The sequence below is a fragment of the Mus caroli genome, unplaced genomic scaffold (assembly GCF_978045245.1).
Source record: "Mus caroli unplaced genomic scaffold, Mus_caroli_1 scaffold_8, whole genome shotgun sequence".
Taxonomy (NCBI): Eukaryota; Metazoa; Chordata; class Mammalia; order Rodentia; family Muridae; genus Mus; species Mus caroli.
Genome location: NW_028227263.1, coordinates 141094097 through 141108473, shown reverse-complemented (window position 1 = coordinate 141108473; position 14377 = coordinate 141094097). Strand labels below are relative to the sequence as shown.

Below are 14377 nucleotides of genomic sequence, written 5' to 3'. Positions count from 1 at the left end.
TTGAATGATGAATGGAAGAACAGCCATCACAAATGGATAGATGAATGGTGGGTGGATAGATAGATTGATGGATGGAAAATAGACAAGTGGGTAATGGCTGGCTGTCAATAGATGACAGAGGATGAAGGATGATGGATGGATGGATGGATGGATGGATGGATGGATGGATGGATGATGAACACAAGACTAGCCATCACAAATGGATAGGTAACAGACACTGGCTGGATAACAGATAGATGATGGATATCTGGAAAGCTCGGTGGGTGGTGTACTGGTATCACATTCCCAGTGGCCCTGCTTCTATGGGTCTGTGCTTCCTACCCACCTTGTCCTGTACCATCTTTATTCATCTACCCCCTAATAAAATGCTTTCTTACATTTATTTTGTGTGCATGTATGTATGTGAAAGTGTATATGTGCATGCATGCACACACATCACTGTTAGCATGTGGAGGTCAGAAGACAACTTGTAGGAGTCGGTTTCCTCCTTCCACCATTCAGGTCTCTGGTATTGAACTCAGTTCCTCAAACTCAGCTTCAGGTGCCTTTACCCACTGAACCACCACACTGGTCCCTAAGGAGCTTCTAGGGTTACTCTCTTTCTCCATCTCCTTGTCTATGTCCTCTCACTAGAGTGAAAGTCACAGATTGAGAAAGAATTGTGTTTCCTTGACAAAAAAATGAAAAGCACCCAGGACAAAGCCCTGCACAATGTAGAGGCTCCAGGATGCATCCCAGCATGAAGGAAGGAAGAAAGAAGATAAGGATAGCTCACAGAATAAGGGCTAGGAGCACAGGCTATGGAGCCACAGTGTCCCGAGCCACATCTGGCTGTGCCACCTGTTGCTTTTGTTTTGACTCCATTCCCTAAGTGCTGGGATTACAGTTATGGATTCCCACACCCAATATAGATCATATCTGGTACTTGGGCTTCCCTCAGGAAAATGGAGCCTATTGGTACCTTCATGATTGCAATGGGAATTTTGGGAACATCTAGTGCTTTCTCAGAAAGGGAGTTGCAGACTTCCCACACAGAGTAATACTTTCTGTGCCTAGAAATCTGCCCTACAAGTGCAAACAGTGCATACAGTGCCCATAGGGATTCCCGAGGACAGCCATCATGGCACCCCGTCTTAGTATAGTCTTTCTTCTCAATCCAGGGCCCACAGACTTCTTGGCGTTATTGATGCCAGTCATCCCTCTGGGATCTGGTGTATGAACGACCTTGTTCTGAACCCAAGTGTGGGTAAATCCTGACTCACCCAATCCCCACAGACAGCCTCACTCGGGGGTTGCACGAACTCACATTTATTCACAGAGACAGAGGAACGGGGGCAGACCTTTTGCACTGGGAACTCCCAGGGTCTGGCAGTTCCAAAGAGGTGATGGTGTCCAGTGTTTGTCATAGGGATGGGCAGGCTGGGACGAACCCAGCAGTCTCTATCCTTCTGGCCAAATGTCCTCCGCCTTGCCCTGCCTTACTTAAGACACGTGTTGGGGTGAGAAGTTCCTAACCAGCATCAGGGGTCTAGGGGTGGGTAAAGGAGAAGATGAATGATCCAGGGTTCAGGGGTAGGCAGGGGAGGTTCCTCTTCTTCAGTTTCCCTCTTCCTTACTGCAAACCGGGAGCTCAATTGGAAGGGCGGAGGGTGGATGTGAGGGTCAGGAGGCCAGGCCTCCCAATCCGCATAGGTGGGCCTTACTGTCCATCTCCTCATCCTCCATCTCGAAGGCTGAATGGTCTTGGCTGTCAAAACAGGAGGCGCTGAGAAAGACAGGTGGAGCCGGCAGGGACTGGGGTGGTGAGGGAGGCTCTTCCTTGACGTGCGCGATGGGCAGAGGGAGCCCTTCTGCCTCCTGCTTAAGTGGCTGCGGAGGCTGGGGCGACTGTGAGGTCTGGGTCTGGAGTTCCTGCAGCGCTGCAGCCCTCTCCAGCTCCGCCCGTTCCAGCTCGGCGCGGTGGCAGCGTTGGTGGCGCAGGAGGCTGTAAGCGCGAGAGAAGCGGCGTGGGCATCGCGGGCACGGATGCGGGGCGGGGCCCCCAGCATGGACTTGCGCATGGCGGGCCAGGTCCGCCAGTCGCTTGAATTCCCTCTGGCAGCGCACGCACTGAAAAGGGCGCGCCCCGGAGTGGGTGACCCCATGCTGGCGTAGGTGTGCCCGGCGTCGGAAACCTTTGCCACACTCAGGACACCAGAAACGTGGCTCCCCCGCCGGAGGCCGGGCTGGGGTGGCATCTCCTCCATTATGCCCGCCTTCACCCCCTTCCGATGCACCCCCACATTCTGCCCCTTCGCCCCCCTCGGGCCCTTTCCCTGAGTTCCGTCCGCCCGAGGCCTTGTCGTCCTTCTTGCCAGCCCCGGGTAACGGGGCCAGCAGGCTGAGTGGACCATGGACGCGGCGGTGCTGGCGGAGGTAGGAGGCCAAGCGGAAGGCCAGGCCGCAGTCTGGACACACAAAAGGTCGATCGGTGGAGTGGACTAGCCGGTGACGCGATAGGGACCAGGGCCTGGCGAAAGCCTTGAGGCAGATGGAACACTGGTGTCGCTTGGGGCGGGGCGGGGGTCCTCCTTCGCCCTCCTGTTCGCCTTCGGGGCGCAGACACGGGTGGGCTTTGAGCTCCCCCTTGGTGGCGAAGGCTTCGCGACAGCGGAGACACAGCAGCGTCCAGTCGGCCTGGAGAAGGACCTGTTTCTCCTCCTGTCGCCCCGCGGCCAGTGCCAACTCTGCCCTTAGCTCCGCCGCCCCGGCCTCGGCCTCCTCGGCCTCTGATTCCCGAGGATCCATACTCGTGGGGACAGCCGCAGGAGCCGAGTCCCCTGCGGGCCACTGTGCGGTCGCCTCCTCCTCAGCCCCGGCCACCACCACCGTGGCGGGCTGTTCCACTCCCTCGTCCTGCGGACCCCAACTGGCCTCAGGCTCCTCCTTCACTGCCCTCTGCGTGGACAGATCCACCTCGCTACCTGCGTGCTCCTGGGCCAGGTGGCGCCTGAGCTGGGCTGGCTCCGGGAAGGTGCGTGGGCAGGCAGCGCAGCGCAGCGGGGGCTGGGGCCCGTGGCCACGAAGGTGGCGGGAAAGGTGGGCAGGCCTGCGGAAAGCTTTGGGGCACAGGGGGCAGGCATGGGGCCGGAGGCCCGAGTGGCTCAGCCGGTGTCGAGACAGGTAGTAAGGGAAGCGGAAGAGGCGACCACAGGTGGGGCAGGGCAGAGGCGCCCTAGGAGCTCCAGCACCCCCTCTGCCACGACCACGGCCTCGACCACGGCCACGGCCACGGCCTCGGCCTCGGCCACGGTCACGGTGAGGTGGGCTGCCCTGGGCGGGTGGAGGGGGCTGTGGATCCATGCCTGTGGGGAAAAGGAGGAGAGGCAGGGGTGGGGAGAAGAGATGAAAGATGTGGGGTGAGGTGAAGAGGAGAGCAGAGGTACAGGGCGGGTAGATCCACAGTCCAGAAGAGGAGACAGATGAGAGTCGGGAGAGGAAGGTGGTGAGGAGGCAGAGGGGATAGACACAGGAAAGGAGAGGAGAGAGTTGTGGAGACGTAGGAAAGGGGGGCAAAGTTCAGGAGAAACACAAAGGAGAGAGATAGAGAGAAAGAAAACATAGATATCAGAGGTGGGAACGGTCAGGAAGACAGAACAAGACATACAGAGGAGACACAGGGAGACAAAGTCAGCCAATTGATTTTGCTCTAGTGCCCTGGGGCTTGAACATTCCTGGAGGGGCTGGGAACCAGTCCACCCTTGGGGCCCAAGTAGGGTGGGATTCAAAGTCAAGAGGCCCTGGAAATAAAAAATCCATAAGTCAGGGGCTGGGAGGGACCAGGGGGTAGCCGGGCTTAAGCCCCTGGGTCTGTGAGAGGAGAGCTGGGGTCTGGATTCCTGGGTCTGAGGGAGGAGGGCTGAGGTCTGGATTCCTGGATCTGAAGGAGGAGGGCTGGGGTCTGGATTCCTGGGTCTGAAGAAGGTCGGGGTCTGCACTCCTGGGTCTGAAGGAGGACCTGGACTCCTGGGTTTAAAGAAGGGCTGATTCCTGGATCCCTGGGTCTCAGGCAAGAAGACTGAAAGGTAGGACTCCTGGGTCTCAGATAGAACCAGATAGGTGAACTAGACTCTTGCAGGTAGACGCAGCCTCTGAGTCCGGGTGAAGGAAGGAGCTGGGTAAGGGGCCCTGACTCACAAGACAAGGGGGAGGAGTGGACTCGGAGCTGGGCTGCAGAAAATCCTCAGCGAGAAAACTGTGGCCAGACCCCTGGCCGGGCGTGGTGTCGGGGGAGGGCGTGGAACCTGCCGGCTGTCGGGGGCTCTAGGTCCAAGAGGGGGTCTATCTGTTCCGGGTAGGTGTGATCTGCAGAACTAGGGCAGCAGGTCGAGGCCTTGCAGATTGCTCTGCGCAGGGCCTGAGGCTCGCCCCAGTCTCTGGGAGCCGGTCTTACCTCCACCTCCTGCGCTCCTTTCTTCCTTCCCTGCGGCCGGGCGATCGCGGACAGTGGTGGCGGAGAGGGAGGGGGTTGAGCGTAGTGGGAGGGGTGGGGGTGGAGAAGGAGGCTGGGCTCGGTGTTACAGCCTAAGCCTTCCCCCCGGAAACCCGGTGCTTGGTCGGAGGCCAGAAGAGGAAAGACTGGCTGAGAAGCCGGAAGCGGAGGGCCAGGGACCTCGGGGGTGGGGGTGAGGGGCAGAGGAGGGAGCTGCGGCTCCAGGATCCCTGGAGGGGAAGGGGCTGAAGGCCTGTCCTTTGGACCCTCAGAGGAGGAGGAGGCTGCAAGCCTGGGAATCTGGATCCAGCTTTTCACCCCTCCTCCATTTCCCAACAGATAACACATATTCATTCATTCTTTCAACAAACAGGCATTTATCAAGCTCTGCCGGTGCCAGGCACTGTGCTGGCTGGCTGCTGGGTCTGAAGAAGACAGAGATGGAGATGGACGAAGCAGTGAGTGATACAGGCTTGAGAGTGTACCTCAGTGACACAATGAGTGCACCTCTATGATAGAGCTTGATTCTCGCTGTCCCTTGGTTGCCTGGGCAAGCAATTCTCTCTTCTCCGAGCCTCAGTTTCTCCCTTTATGGTATGCCCCAGGATCACAACCCGACCAGTTTTATCAGAACACCTACTGTGGGCTGGCTCTGTCCTTGGTGCTGGATCGATAAAGGCAAAATTCATACTATGATGAAAAGGGACAGACAAGAGTCAGTCACAGATGGTGTGACAAGGGAAAGTTCTGTGGAATGAAGGGGATGGAAGAGACAGTGAGCTGGCTTTCAATGGGAGTGAATGTCATTCCTCTAGTCTTCCTTGGCAACTACGTTTCTGGAACTTGGAGCTTTTAATGTTTCAGTCTGCTACATGGGCCACATCTCAAAGTATATATGATGGAGAAAAAGGGCCGTTGCAGGAATCTGCCTGCATTACAGTGTTGTTTTCTTTAGGGTTAACTTCATGCCAAACATAGTTGGCAAGAGGCTGGGTAAACTGTTCCTTTTGTATGTGTCTGGGTGAGTAGAGGTTTGGAAAGCTTTAACATGCTAGTAATTCCAGGAATTTACCCTTGAAAAACCAGAAACATGCAGTATTATACTTGTGCCAGTCCATTGTGGCTGCTTTCTTTTTCTTTTTAAAACATTTCAGTGTAGGTATTTTGGGCTGGCAAGATAGCTCAGTGCAAAGGCACCTGACTCGTGGCTGATGACCTGAGCTATCCAGGACCCACAGAGTAGAAAGAGATCACCAAACCGATTCCTGTGGGTGGGCCTCTGACTTCCGCACCTGTGTGTCTGCACACACATATACATAAACACACATTCACATATGTACAAACACACACACCCATACATACAATACACATATACACACATATAAACACACAGACACAAATGTACATATACACATTAAATAAACAAATACAAATGTATAGGGCTGAAGAGGCAGTTCAGTGGTTAAGAGTGTTTGTTGCTGTTCAAGAGGGCCAGAATTTGGTTCCCAGCATCCAGTCAAGGCCCCACCCCCTGTATAACTTCAGTCCACCACCTTTTGTCTTTTGAACACATACACGCAGGGGGGCATATTGCCAAAAAATAAAAATAAATTGAAGTTAGATTCTGTTACATTTATTATTTATGTATGTCGGGTGTACACACAGCACAGTGCATATATGAAGGTCAGAGGTCAGCTCTCTATGATGCGGGTCCTGTCCTAGGATCAAACTCAGGTGATTAGCCTTGGGGACAAGTGCCTGTACTGACTGAGCTTTCTGGCTAGTCTACTACGGCAGTCTTGGAAATCGCTATTAATGGCTCAGTAAGAGATCAGAGGAATAAAATCATGGCCCAGAGAAATCTTGTATGCTCTGAAAAAAAAAAAAAAAAAAAAGGAGTAAGAAGCTTACTGTGTGGAAATGTGGAGACTCCCCAAGTGATCACAAGAAAGAGAACAACACAAAAGCCACCCGTGCTAAGTCTCTGCCTGTGCTCCTATCTGCAGCTTGGAGACCGACAAGATGGCTCTGCGGTTAAAAACACTAAATGCTCTTGATGAGGACCAGCACCCACAGAACAACTCACAGTTCCTTTATAACACTCCAGTTCCAAGAGGACCTCTCTGTCTCCCGGAGCCAAGCATACATGGGGCGCACATACATACAGGCAGGAAAAACAGGTAATAAATTCTTTTTTAAGAGGGGCAAGGCATGGTTGTGTGCACCTGCGATCCCCTCACTTAGGAGGTGGAGGCAGGGCAACATTCCATACTATAATGATACAAGGAAAGCCCTAGTCTCAAATAAACAAATGAGCAACAACAGCAAAAAGGGGGAGGGAGGAAAGTAACAAATGTAGAAATGGGTAAACAGGAAGAATTTCAAACAGAACAGAACAAGGACGCTGTTACTTAGGGCATCCATGGTGGCCAGACTATCAGAGAGAAGCCTCAACCCTGTGCAAGGACTGTGGCCAGCTGAGCCCGCAATTACTCGGAGAGCACTGAGGAGCCATTGAGAAGGTTTTAAGCAGCAGAGTCATATGATCCGATTAGGGTTTAGAAACATTCCCGAGGAACCTGCACTGAGGCAGGGCGGGGCGGGATGCGGAGCGGGGTGCAGGGCGGGATGCGGGGAAGGTGTGTGTGGGGGGGTGGGGGGGCGCTGTAGGCCAGGGTTGTAAGGCTGCTCTGCTCCAGGTGAGAGGTGGCTGGGCCACTGTGACCCAGCCTGGTTACTTACTTGAGGGACACAATCAACTCATTGGCGTCTCACTTTCTAGCCTAAAATCCAGACCCACCTATTACAGCTCCTAACTTAAATAAATGAAATAAAAGCAGACAAACAAAAACGTTGGTGTGTGCCCACAGGGATGAGAGAACAACCTGTGGGAGTCAGTTCTCTCCTTCCACCCTGTGGATTCCAGAGATGAAGCTAGGGTCGTTCTGCTTGGCAGCAAGTACCTTTATTTCTGAGAGGTTTTGTTGGCCCAGCCACACCTCATTTCTGAGCTGAACACTTCCCACGATTTCTCTTCATGCTCAGGAAGAAAAACAAACAAACAAACAAACAAACAAACAAACAAACCAGCAAAAGAAGACAAAACCCCAGCCCTTTATCCCTCAAACCCTATCTAGTTCTGTTTGCCTACTGCCTTTCTGGTGATGAGAGGGGCCGACGGGGAGCAGAGTCTAACTATATAGCCCAAAATGACCTCAAATGTGTGATCCTCCTTCCTCAACGTCCAAAATGCTAGGGCTTCAAAAGCACATCCAGGCCCAATATTTCCTCACTTAATTTCCACCTCCTGCTTCCTTTGTCTGTAATGTCCTTCCTTTGGACTTATTTCTATAAGGATCTCCTTGCCTCTGTCACCTCCAGAGATGTATGTCTGGTGCATGCTAGCTAAAATGGTCCTCAGTTTTCTTTCTTAATAATAAATAAATAAATAAATAAATAAATAAATAAATAAATAAAGGGGCTGGAGAGATGGCTCAGCGGTTAAGAGCACTGGCTGCTCTTCCAGGGGTTCAGAGTTCAATCTCATCAACCACATGGTGGCTCACAACCATCTGTAATTAGATCTGATACCCTCTTCTGGTGTGTCTAAAGACAGCTATAGTGTACTCACAAACATAAAATAAATCTAAAAAAAATAAAAGGATTACTACTATTATTATTTAAATATTTTATTTTATTTTAATTTTATCTTATTTATGTGTGAATTGGCATGTGGGCACATTTGTGCAGTGCACAAGGAGGCCAGAAGAGGGTGTCAGATCTCCCTGGAGATGTTAGTGCAGTAAGAGCTCTTAACTACTCAGCCATCTCTACTGTCCAATTTTCTTCTTTGAAAATACTTTTGTTACCTCTTATGTATTAATTATATTTGTGTTGAGGGCAGGGCATGCATCTGTGCTAAGGCATGCATGTGGAAGTCTGAGGACTGTTCTTAGGAATCAGTTCTCCCTTTTAACCATATTAGTCCCAAGAATTGAACTCAGGTCACCAAACTTGACTGCAGGCACCTCTACCTGCTGAGCCATCTGGTCAACCTGAGTCTTGTTTTTCAACATTGCACTTACCTCAAAAATAACCTTAGACTATTGGTGAATTATTCGTGGTGGCCATTTCCCTCTGGGTACTATAGAAACTCCAAGAAGGCAAGTTTCACTGCTCTGCTTGGAGCACCATACATTTGTGGGCAAAGAAAAGGAGATGAGAGGGGTTGGTGATGTAGCTCACTCAGTTGGTAGAGTGCCTGTCTAGCTTGCAGGTTGGTCCCAACATAAACCAAGCTTGGTGACCCAAACCCAGCACTCAGGAGGTGGAGGCAGGAGGATCTGAAATAGTACAACCTGGGAACTTATCAGAAGAATGAGGACTATGGCTTTGGGACCTAGAATGGTGAGGAGTGGGGTGCTGAAATCAGATGGGGGAGAGAGACAGAAGTCAGGCGAGCTTGTAGGTTAGCCAACAAGAGCTCAGCCTCAAAGAGAGGCTTGGGAGTTGCCAGCATCCCTATAGTAATGAATGCTTTAAAGGGGTAGGGGCTTCTTTTCCTCCTTCACAATAGCTGTAAAACTCGGCCACAGTAAGGCAGGTTTGGTGACCAGCTCTGGGATGTCTCTGTACTTGAGAATTGCATGATTTTTTTTTCTTCCTTTCAGATTTTTGAGTTGTGTTGTTGGTTGGTTAGATTTTGGTCTGTTTTTTAAAACAGAGTCTTGCTATGTATCCTGGGCCTGCCTAGAACTCACAATGATCCTCTTGCCTCAGCTTCTCCTGTGCTGCTGGCATTACAAGCCTGTGCTACCGTTCAGGAAATGGATCAATCTCTTTCGTCACTGTCTTCCCTGAGCAATAAACTTTGTGGTGGAGGTGAGGTTGGTGGCTCCCATTCATCCCCCAACCACAGGTGGTTTCTGTCTCTGTGACAACGCTGGCACCTTTCCAGGTGCTCACTCTGCTCAGCCTCCTTCTCTCAAGACCTGCTTTGTCTTGGGGGTTGGGGGGAGACAGTGCCTGTATCCAGGGGCAGGCCTTGTTTCTCCAACTCAGACATTTGGTTCTTTTTTTTTTTTTTTTTTTTTTTTTTATGCAGGGTCTCATTTAGCCCAGACATACTTGAACTCTGGATAGACTCTCCTGCCTCTGCCTCTCAAGTGCTGCTATTATAGATTTGGAATAGCATGTGCCTTAACATGTATTTTATTCAGAAAGAGTAAGCCTTGTCTCTGGACCTCTATTGCTGAGTGGAGAATACTGTGTGTATGTGTGTGTGTGTGTGTGTATGTGTATGTGTGTATGTATGTATTGTATTATATATTAAATAAAATATAAAACTTATTTATTTAATGCAATATAGATGCTTTGCCTGCATGGATATCTGTGTTCCTGTTTCCCATGGAGGCCAGAAGAGGGTGTGATATCTCCTGGAACTGATTACAACAGAGGGTTGTGAGCCACCCTGTGTGTGCTGGTACTTGAACTCTGACCCTCTGCAAAAGCAGCAAGTGTTCTTAACCTCAAAGCTGTCTCTCCAAACCCTACAAAATACCTCTTGGTTTTTACATTCTATCTATCTATCTATCTATTGGGGTAGCATGCATATATCATGGTACACCTGCGGAAATCAAAGGGCAACTTGCAAAAATCCTTTCTCTCTTTTTACCATGTGGGTCACAGGGATTGAACTCAGGATGTTGGGTTTAGCAGCAAGCACCTTTTCCACTGAGCCATCTCTCTGGCCCCAACACTGAGAATACCAATAAGGTCTAGCATCTCTGGAGAAATGGCTTTGCTCCCAAGGGATGGAACTTTTCCAGATTGGCAACTGTGGGTTGTGGGAAGCCACATGTGCCATTGCAGGGTGGCGCTGGCTTCCGCTGGCCACCACACATACATAGGCAGTAAAGTTTTTTTGCCAAGATGAGGTTTTGAGAATTAACCAAAATTAACCAATCAGATGAGAGAGAAGTTAACCAATCAGATGTAGGCATGCAAATGAGGTGGTAAGCATAACCCAAGCACAACCAATCTGAGTGTGAGACACGCCTCTCCTAGGCCTATATAAGCAGCACCAGTTCTGGGTTTGGGGTCTCTTCGCCTCTGCAATCAAGCTCTCCCAATAAACGTGTGCAGAAGGATCCTGTTGCAGCATCATTCTTGCTGGCGAGTCAGAGTTCTCCCCACACCCAAATCTCTCTCTCTCAACTTTCTTCCTTGTGATGCATAAGGCTCACAGATAAAAAGTGCATGGAATAAATGAACAACTGGGCAAAACTGTTTTTAAAGGAACCCCAGCAGGGAGAGAACACTTGCCTTGTACAAGGCCCTGGTTCCAACTTAGCACTGTAGAATACAAAGAAAACAGACAGACAACCATGGCTGGGGGAATGGTTCATGAGGAAAAGTACCTGCTTTGCAAGAATGAGGCTCAGATCCCTGGCACCCAGGTAAAAGCAGAATGGCACAGTACGATTCTGTAGGGAGTGAAGATGTTATGCCCAAGTAGCAGGTACCCCCAAAACCACCAAGGAGCAAATTCCAATGTAAACACATAAGGGTCTTTATTACGAGCTCTCAAGCAAGGTCTCCCACTGCCCCCATTGCAGCAAGTCAGGATGAGAGCCCCAAGTCTAGGGGTGCAAGGTATTTATTGTAGTTATAGGAAGCTTGGGAGAATTTCCATACAGGTCAGCAAGTTAATGTTTTAAAAACTGTATTTCTGGGCTGGAGAGATGGCTCAGTGGTTAAGAGTACACTGACTGCTCTTCTGAAGGTCCTGAGTTCAAATCCCAGCAACCACATGGTGGCTCATAACCATCCATAATGAGATCTGACTCCCTCTTCTGGTGTGTCTGAAGACAACTACAGTGTACTTACATATAATAGATAAATAGATCTTAAAAAAAAATATCTCTTGTAGCTCAGGCTGGCTTTGAGCTCACTATGTAGCCAAGGATGGTCTTGAACTGATCTTTTGACCTCAGGCTCCCAGTGTGCTGGGATTACAGGTATATGTAATCTCCACACCTGTTTGATGTGCAGAGATTAAATCCAGGGATTCCTGCATGCTAGGTAAACACTCTAGCAATGAGCTACAGCTCTAGAAAAAAAAGCCCTGTATTTCTGGCACACTCTGCAGGAATGGGACATGGGGACAAAACCATCTGACAAATAGGATGGCTAAGTTATCTATTCTATGCAGGATGTCTTAAGTTTTCTTACCTTTGTAAGACCCCTGAAGCTGGGCCTCCTCTCAAGTCCCGGGATGAGCTGGCCAGCACCCCAATGACTCGAGAGAAAACCACACCTGATGCAAACTGCAAGATGTTTTATTATCAGCTAGCTAAGGACGAAGTCCTCGTGCCGCCATGCAAGGCAGGGGAGTTCGACCCACAGCGGTAATAGTAGGGGGCTTTTAAAGGAAAGTGAGGAATTGGGAGGAGTTGGGAGGAGAGTTGGGAGGAGTTGGGAGGAGTCAGGAGGAGAGTTGGTTACAGCTCCTTTCTGGCGAGGGGGAGTGGGGGGCAGTGAGCTGTAGCTCATCTCCGGTGTCTATCTCCGTGTCCTTGTAGGTCTTCCTACAATTATCGCATCTCTGGCTGTAAGGCACAGAAACAAAAAGGCTTTTTGCTGGCTATAGAGAACAAAGAGCTTCTTTCTGGCTGTATTTTTAGAGATCAGGGAAAACAAGCTTGGGGAATGTCCAGGGGCTTTACCTTCCAGGGAGAAACGCTCTAAGTCGGGGTCTTACACCTTGACCCTGCTATTGTAGCCTGACTGGCTGTTACTAAGTAGGGGGTGGGTTGCCATAGGGTGCTTGTTCAGGAGGACTGTGATTTTCTTCCTGGAATTGGAGTTTAGCACCTGGTCTTGCACAAAATGGAGTTTCTTCAAAAACAGAGTTGGTTGGGCTTTACAAAGACAGGCAGACACCTGAAGTTCATTAGCCAGCCAGCTAGCTTAGCCAAAAAGAAGTTTCAGATTCAGAGAAAGACAGGGCATGTGGGGGCTGGTGAGATGGCACAATAAGTGAAGGGGCTTTCTGCTAGCCCAGCGACCCAAGTTTGGTCCCTGGGAAGAGAGAACTTCTGAAATTGCTTTCTTCTGTCTTCTTCTGTCTGCCACACTTATGCTATGGCACATGCACAAGTGCACACACAAGCACACACACAGACACACACACAACTGTACTAAAAAAAAAATGAAACAAGGTGAAGAGTAATTGAGAAAGACACCTCTGGTTTCCACAGGCACGCGTGTGTGTGTGTGCGCGCACACACACACACACAAATGGCTTTTTAAATGTTTTGGGGCCCTTGAGATGGCGTGTGCCATCATCATGTCCAGCCATTATGGGCTTTAAATTCTAGTGTGTGGGCAATGGGAGGGAGTCAAGAAGTAGGACAGAGTTACATAGAGAGCTAGGTACCTCAAAATGGGTATTTGGGTGTGGTCATGGACAAGGCAAAGATGCAAAGTAAGGCTTTAAGAGCAGAGGGTAAGACAACACATGCCATTTCTCTGCCTTCTGACTGTTGAATGGAGCAAGGAGAGTCAAGGAGCCCGTGCAGGCTACTCCAGTCTGTCAGGAGAAGGCTGTGAGAGCCCAGGCGAGGGCATAAATAGAAACCTGTGACTGCATTTAAGATGGATGCTGAGGGTATCGTGTAGAGGACTAGTTCTGCATATTTGTGGTTATCCACACCTTTGAACATTTAATCCCAGCATTCAGGTGGTGTGGGGAGGTGTATCCCTATGTACTGGCCGGTTTTGTGTGTCAACTTGACACAGGCTGGAGTTATCACAGAGAAAGGAGCTTCAGTTGAGGAAGTGCCTCCATGAGACTCAGCTGTAAGGCATTTTCTCAATTAGTGATCAAGCAGGGAGGGCCCCTTGTGAGTGATACCATCCCTGGGTTGGTAGTTGTTGGTTCTATAAGAAAGCAAGCTGAGCAAGCCAGGGGAAGCAAGCCAGTAAGAAACATCCCTCCATGGCTTCTGTATCAGCTCCTGCTTCTTGACCTGCTTGAGTTCTGGCCCTGACTCCTCATGATGAATAGTGGTTTGGAGGTGAAAATTGAATAAACCCTTCCCTCACCAACTTGCTTCTTGGTCATGATGTTTTGTCCAGGAATAGAAACCCTGACTAAGACACCCTATGAGTTCAAATCCAGCCTGCTCTACATGGTGAGTTCCAGGCTAACCAAAGCTATATAGTGAAACACTGTTTCAAAAGTCTAGGAGCCAACTCCCCCTTCCCTCCTTCCTTAGACTTAGTCTCCTCCTGTATGTATCTAGGTGTTGCCAGCCATCCCCTTTTAAGGATCAGGTCTAAGTTGCCCAGGCTAGCCTTGAACTTCCTAAGTAGCTGGGATAACAGGCCTGCACCTAAGGCAGCTGCTCCCACTTCTCAGCACTCTTCCTTATTGGTACAGAGCTCTTGTTCATTATCAAAGTTACCATCTCCATTTGACTCTCCCCTCCGTCTGTACTCACTGCCCACACACTGGAGTATCAGCTCTGGGGGTGGGGGTGGGGCGCAGTATTTTCTGCATTGCTCACTGTAGGGCCTATGCAGCATTTAGAATGCTTAGTGTGGAGTATGCAGGCACAGCACAGGAATACCGTAGAACATGTGTGAGTGGTCCTCTCCTCTCCTCTGAGGGGCTGGTTCTTGTTCCATACGGTTTTGTGAGGGGGTCTAACACACTCATCTGCAGAAGCCACAGTTGAAGGAATGGAGCCTCTTCAGGAGACTGCCTGGTCTCCAAGGGACATGTCCTATGGGGTGTTTCTGGGCAACTTAGCAGTAGCTACACTGGTGAGGAGGAGTACAATGATGTCCTACTAGTCATTAAATCTCTATACTCAGGGAGGGGTGGGACCCTGTGAGTCA

At 50.2% G+C, this 14377-nt stretch overlaps 1 protein-coding gene and 1 long non-coding RNA gene across 4 annotated transcripts; one reads left to right on the top strand and one right to left on the bottom strand.

The window, feature by feature from the left end:
• Positions 1-1292: 1292 nt before the first annotated feature.
• Znf579 (zinc finger protein 579) lies at positions 1293-4515 on the bottom strand. Of its 3 annotated transcripts, none has more exons than XM_021167553.2 (2): positions 4433-4515; positions 1293-3344 (listed from the first exon to the last, which is right to left on the bottom strand). In XM_021167553.2, the coding sequence occupies exon 2, from the start codon at positions 3340-3342 to the stop codon at positions 1663-1665; it is 1680 nt and encodes a 559-aa protein (XP_021023212.1). In that variant the 5' UTR covers positions 3343-3344; positions 4433-4515; the 3' UTR covers positions 1293-1662. The 3 variants fall into 3 exon arrangements, with proteins under 3 accessions (XP_021023212.1, XP_021023210.1, XP_021023211.1); XM_021167551.3 differs by having other exon boundaries at positions 1293-4352; positions 4433-4512; XM_021167552.3 differs by having other exon boundaries at positions 1293-3779; positions 4433-4512.
• Positions 4516-4652: 137 nt separating this feature from the next.
• Positions 4653-13644, top strand: LOC147003746 (uncharacterized). The gene is made up of 3 exons (XR_015048038.1): positions 4653-5065; positions 6478-6651; positions 9840-13644. It is a non-coding gene; the product is annotated as an uncharacterized LOC147003746 (long non-coding RNA).
• Positions 13645-14377: the final 733 nt, after the last annotated feature.

Coding starts and splice junctions, on each gene's coding strand:
- Znf579 (XM_021167553.2), bottom strand. CDS start 3,342: ATGGATCCACAGCCCCCTCCACCCGCCCAGGGCAGCCCACCTCACCGT.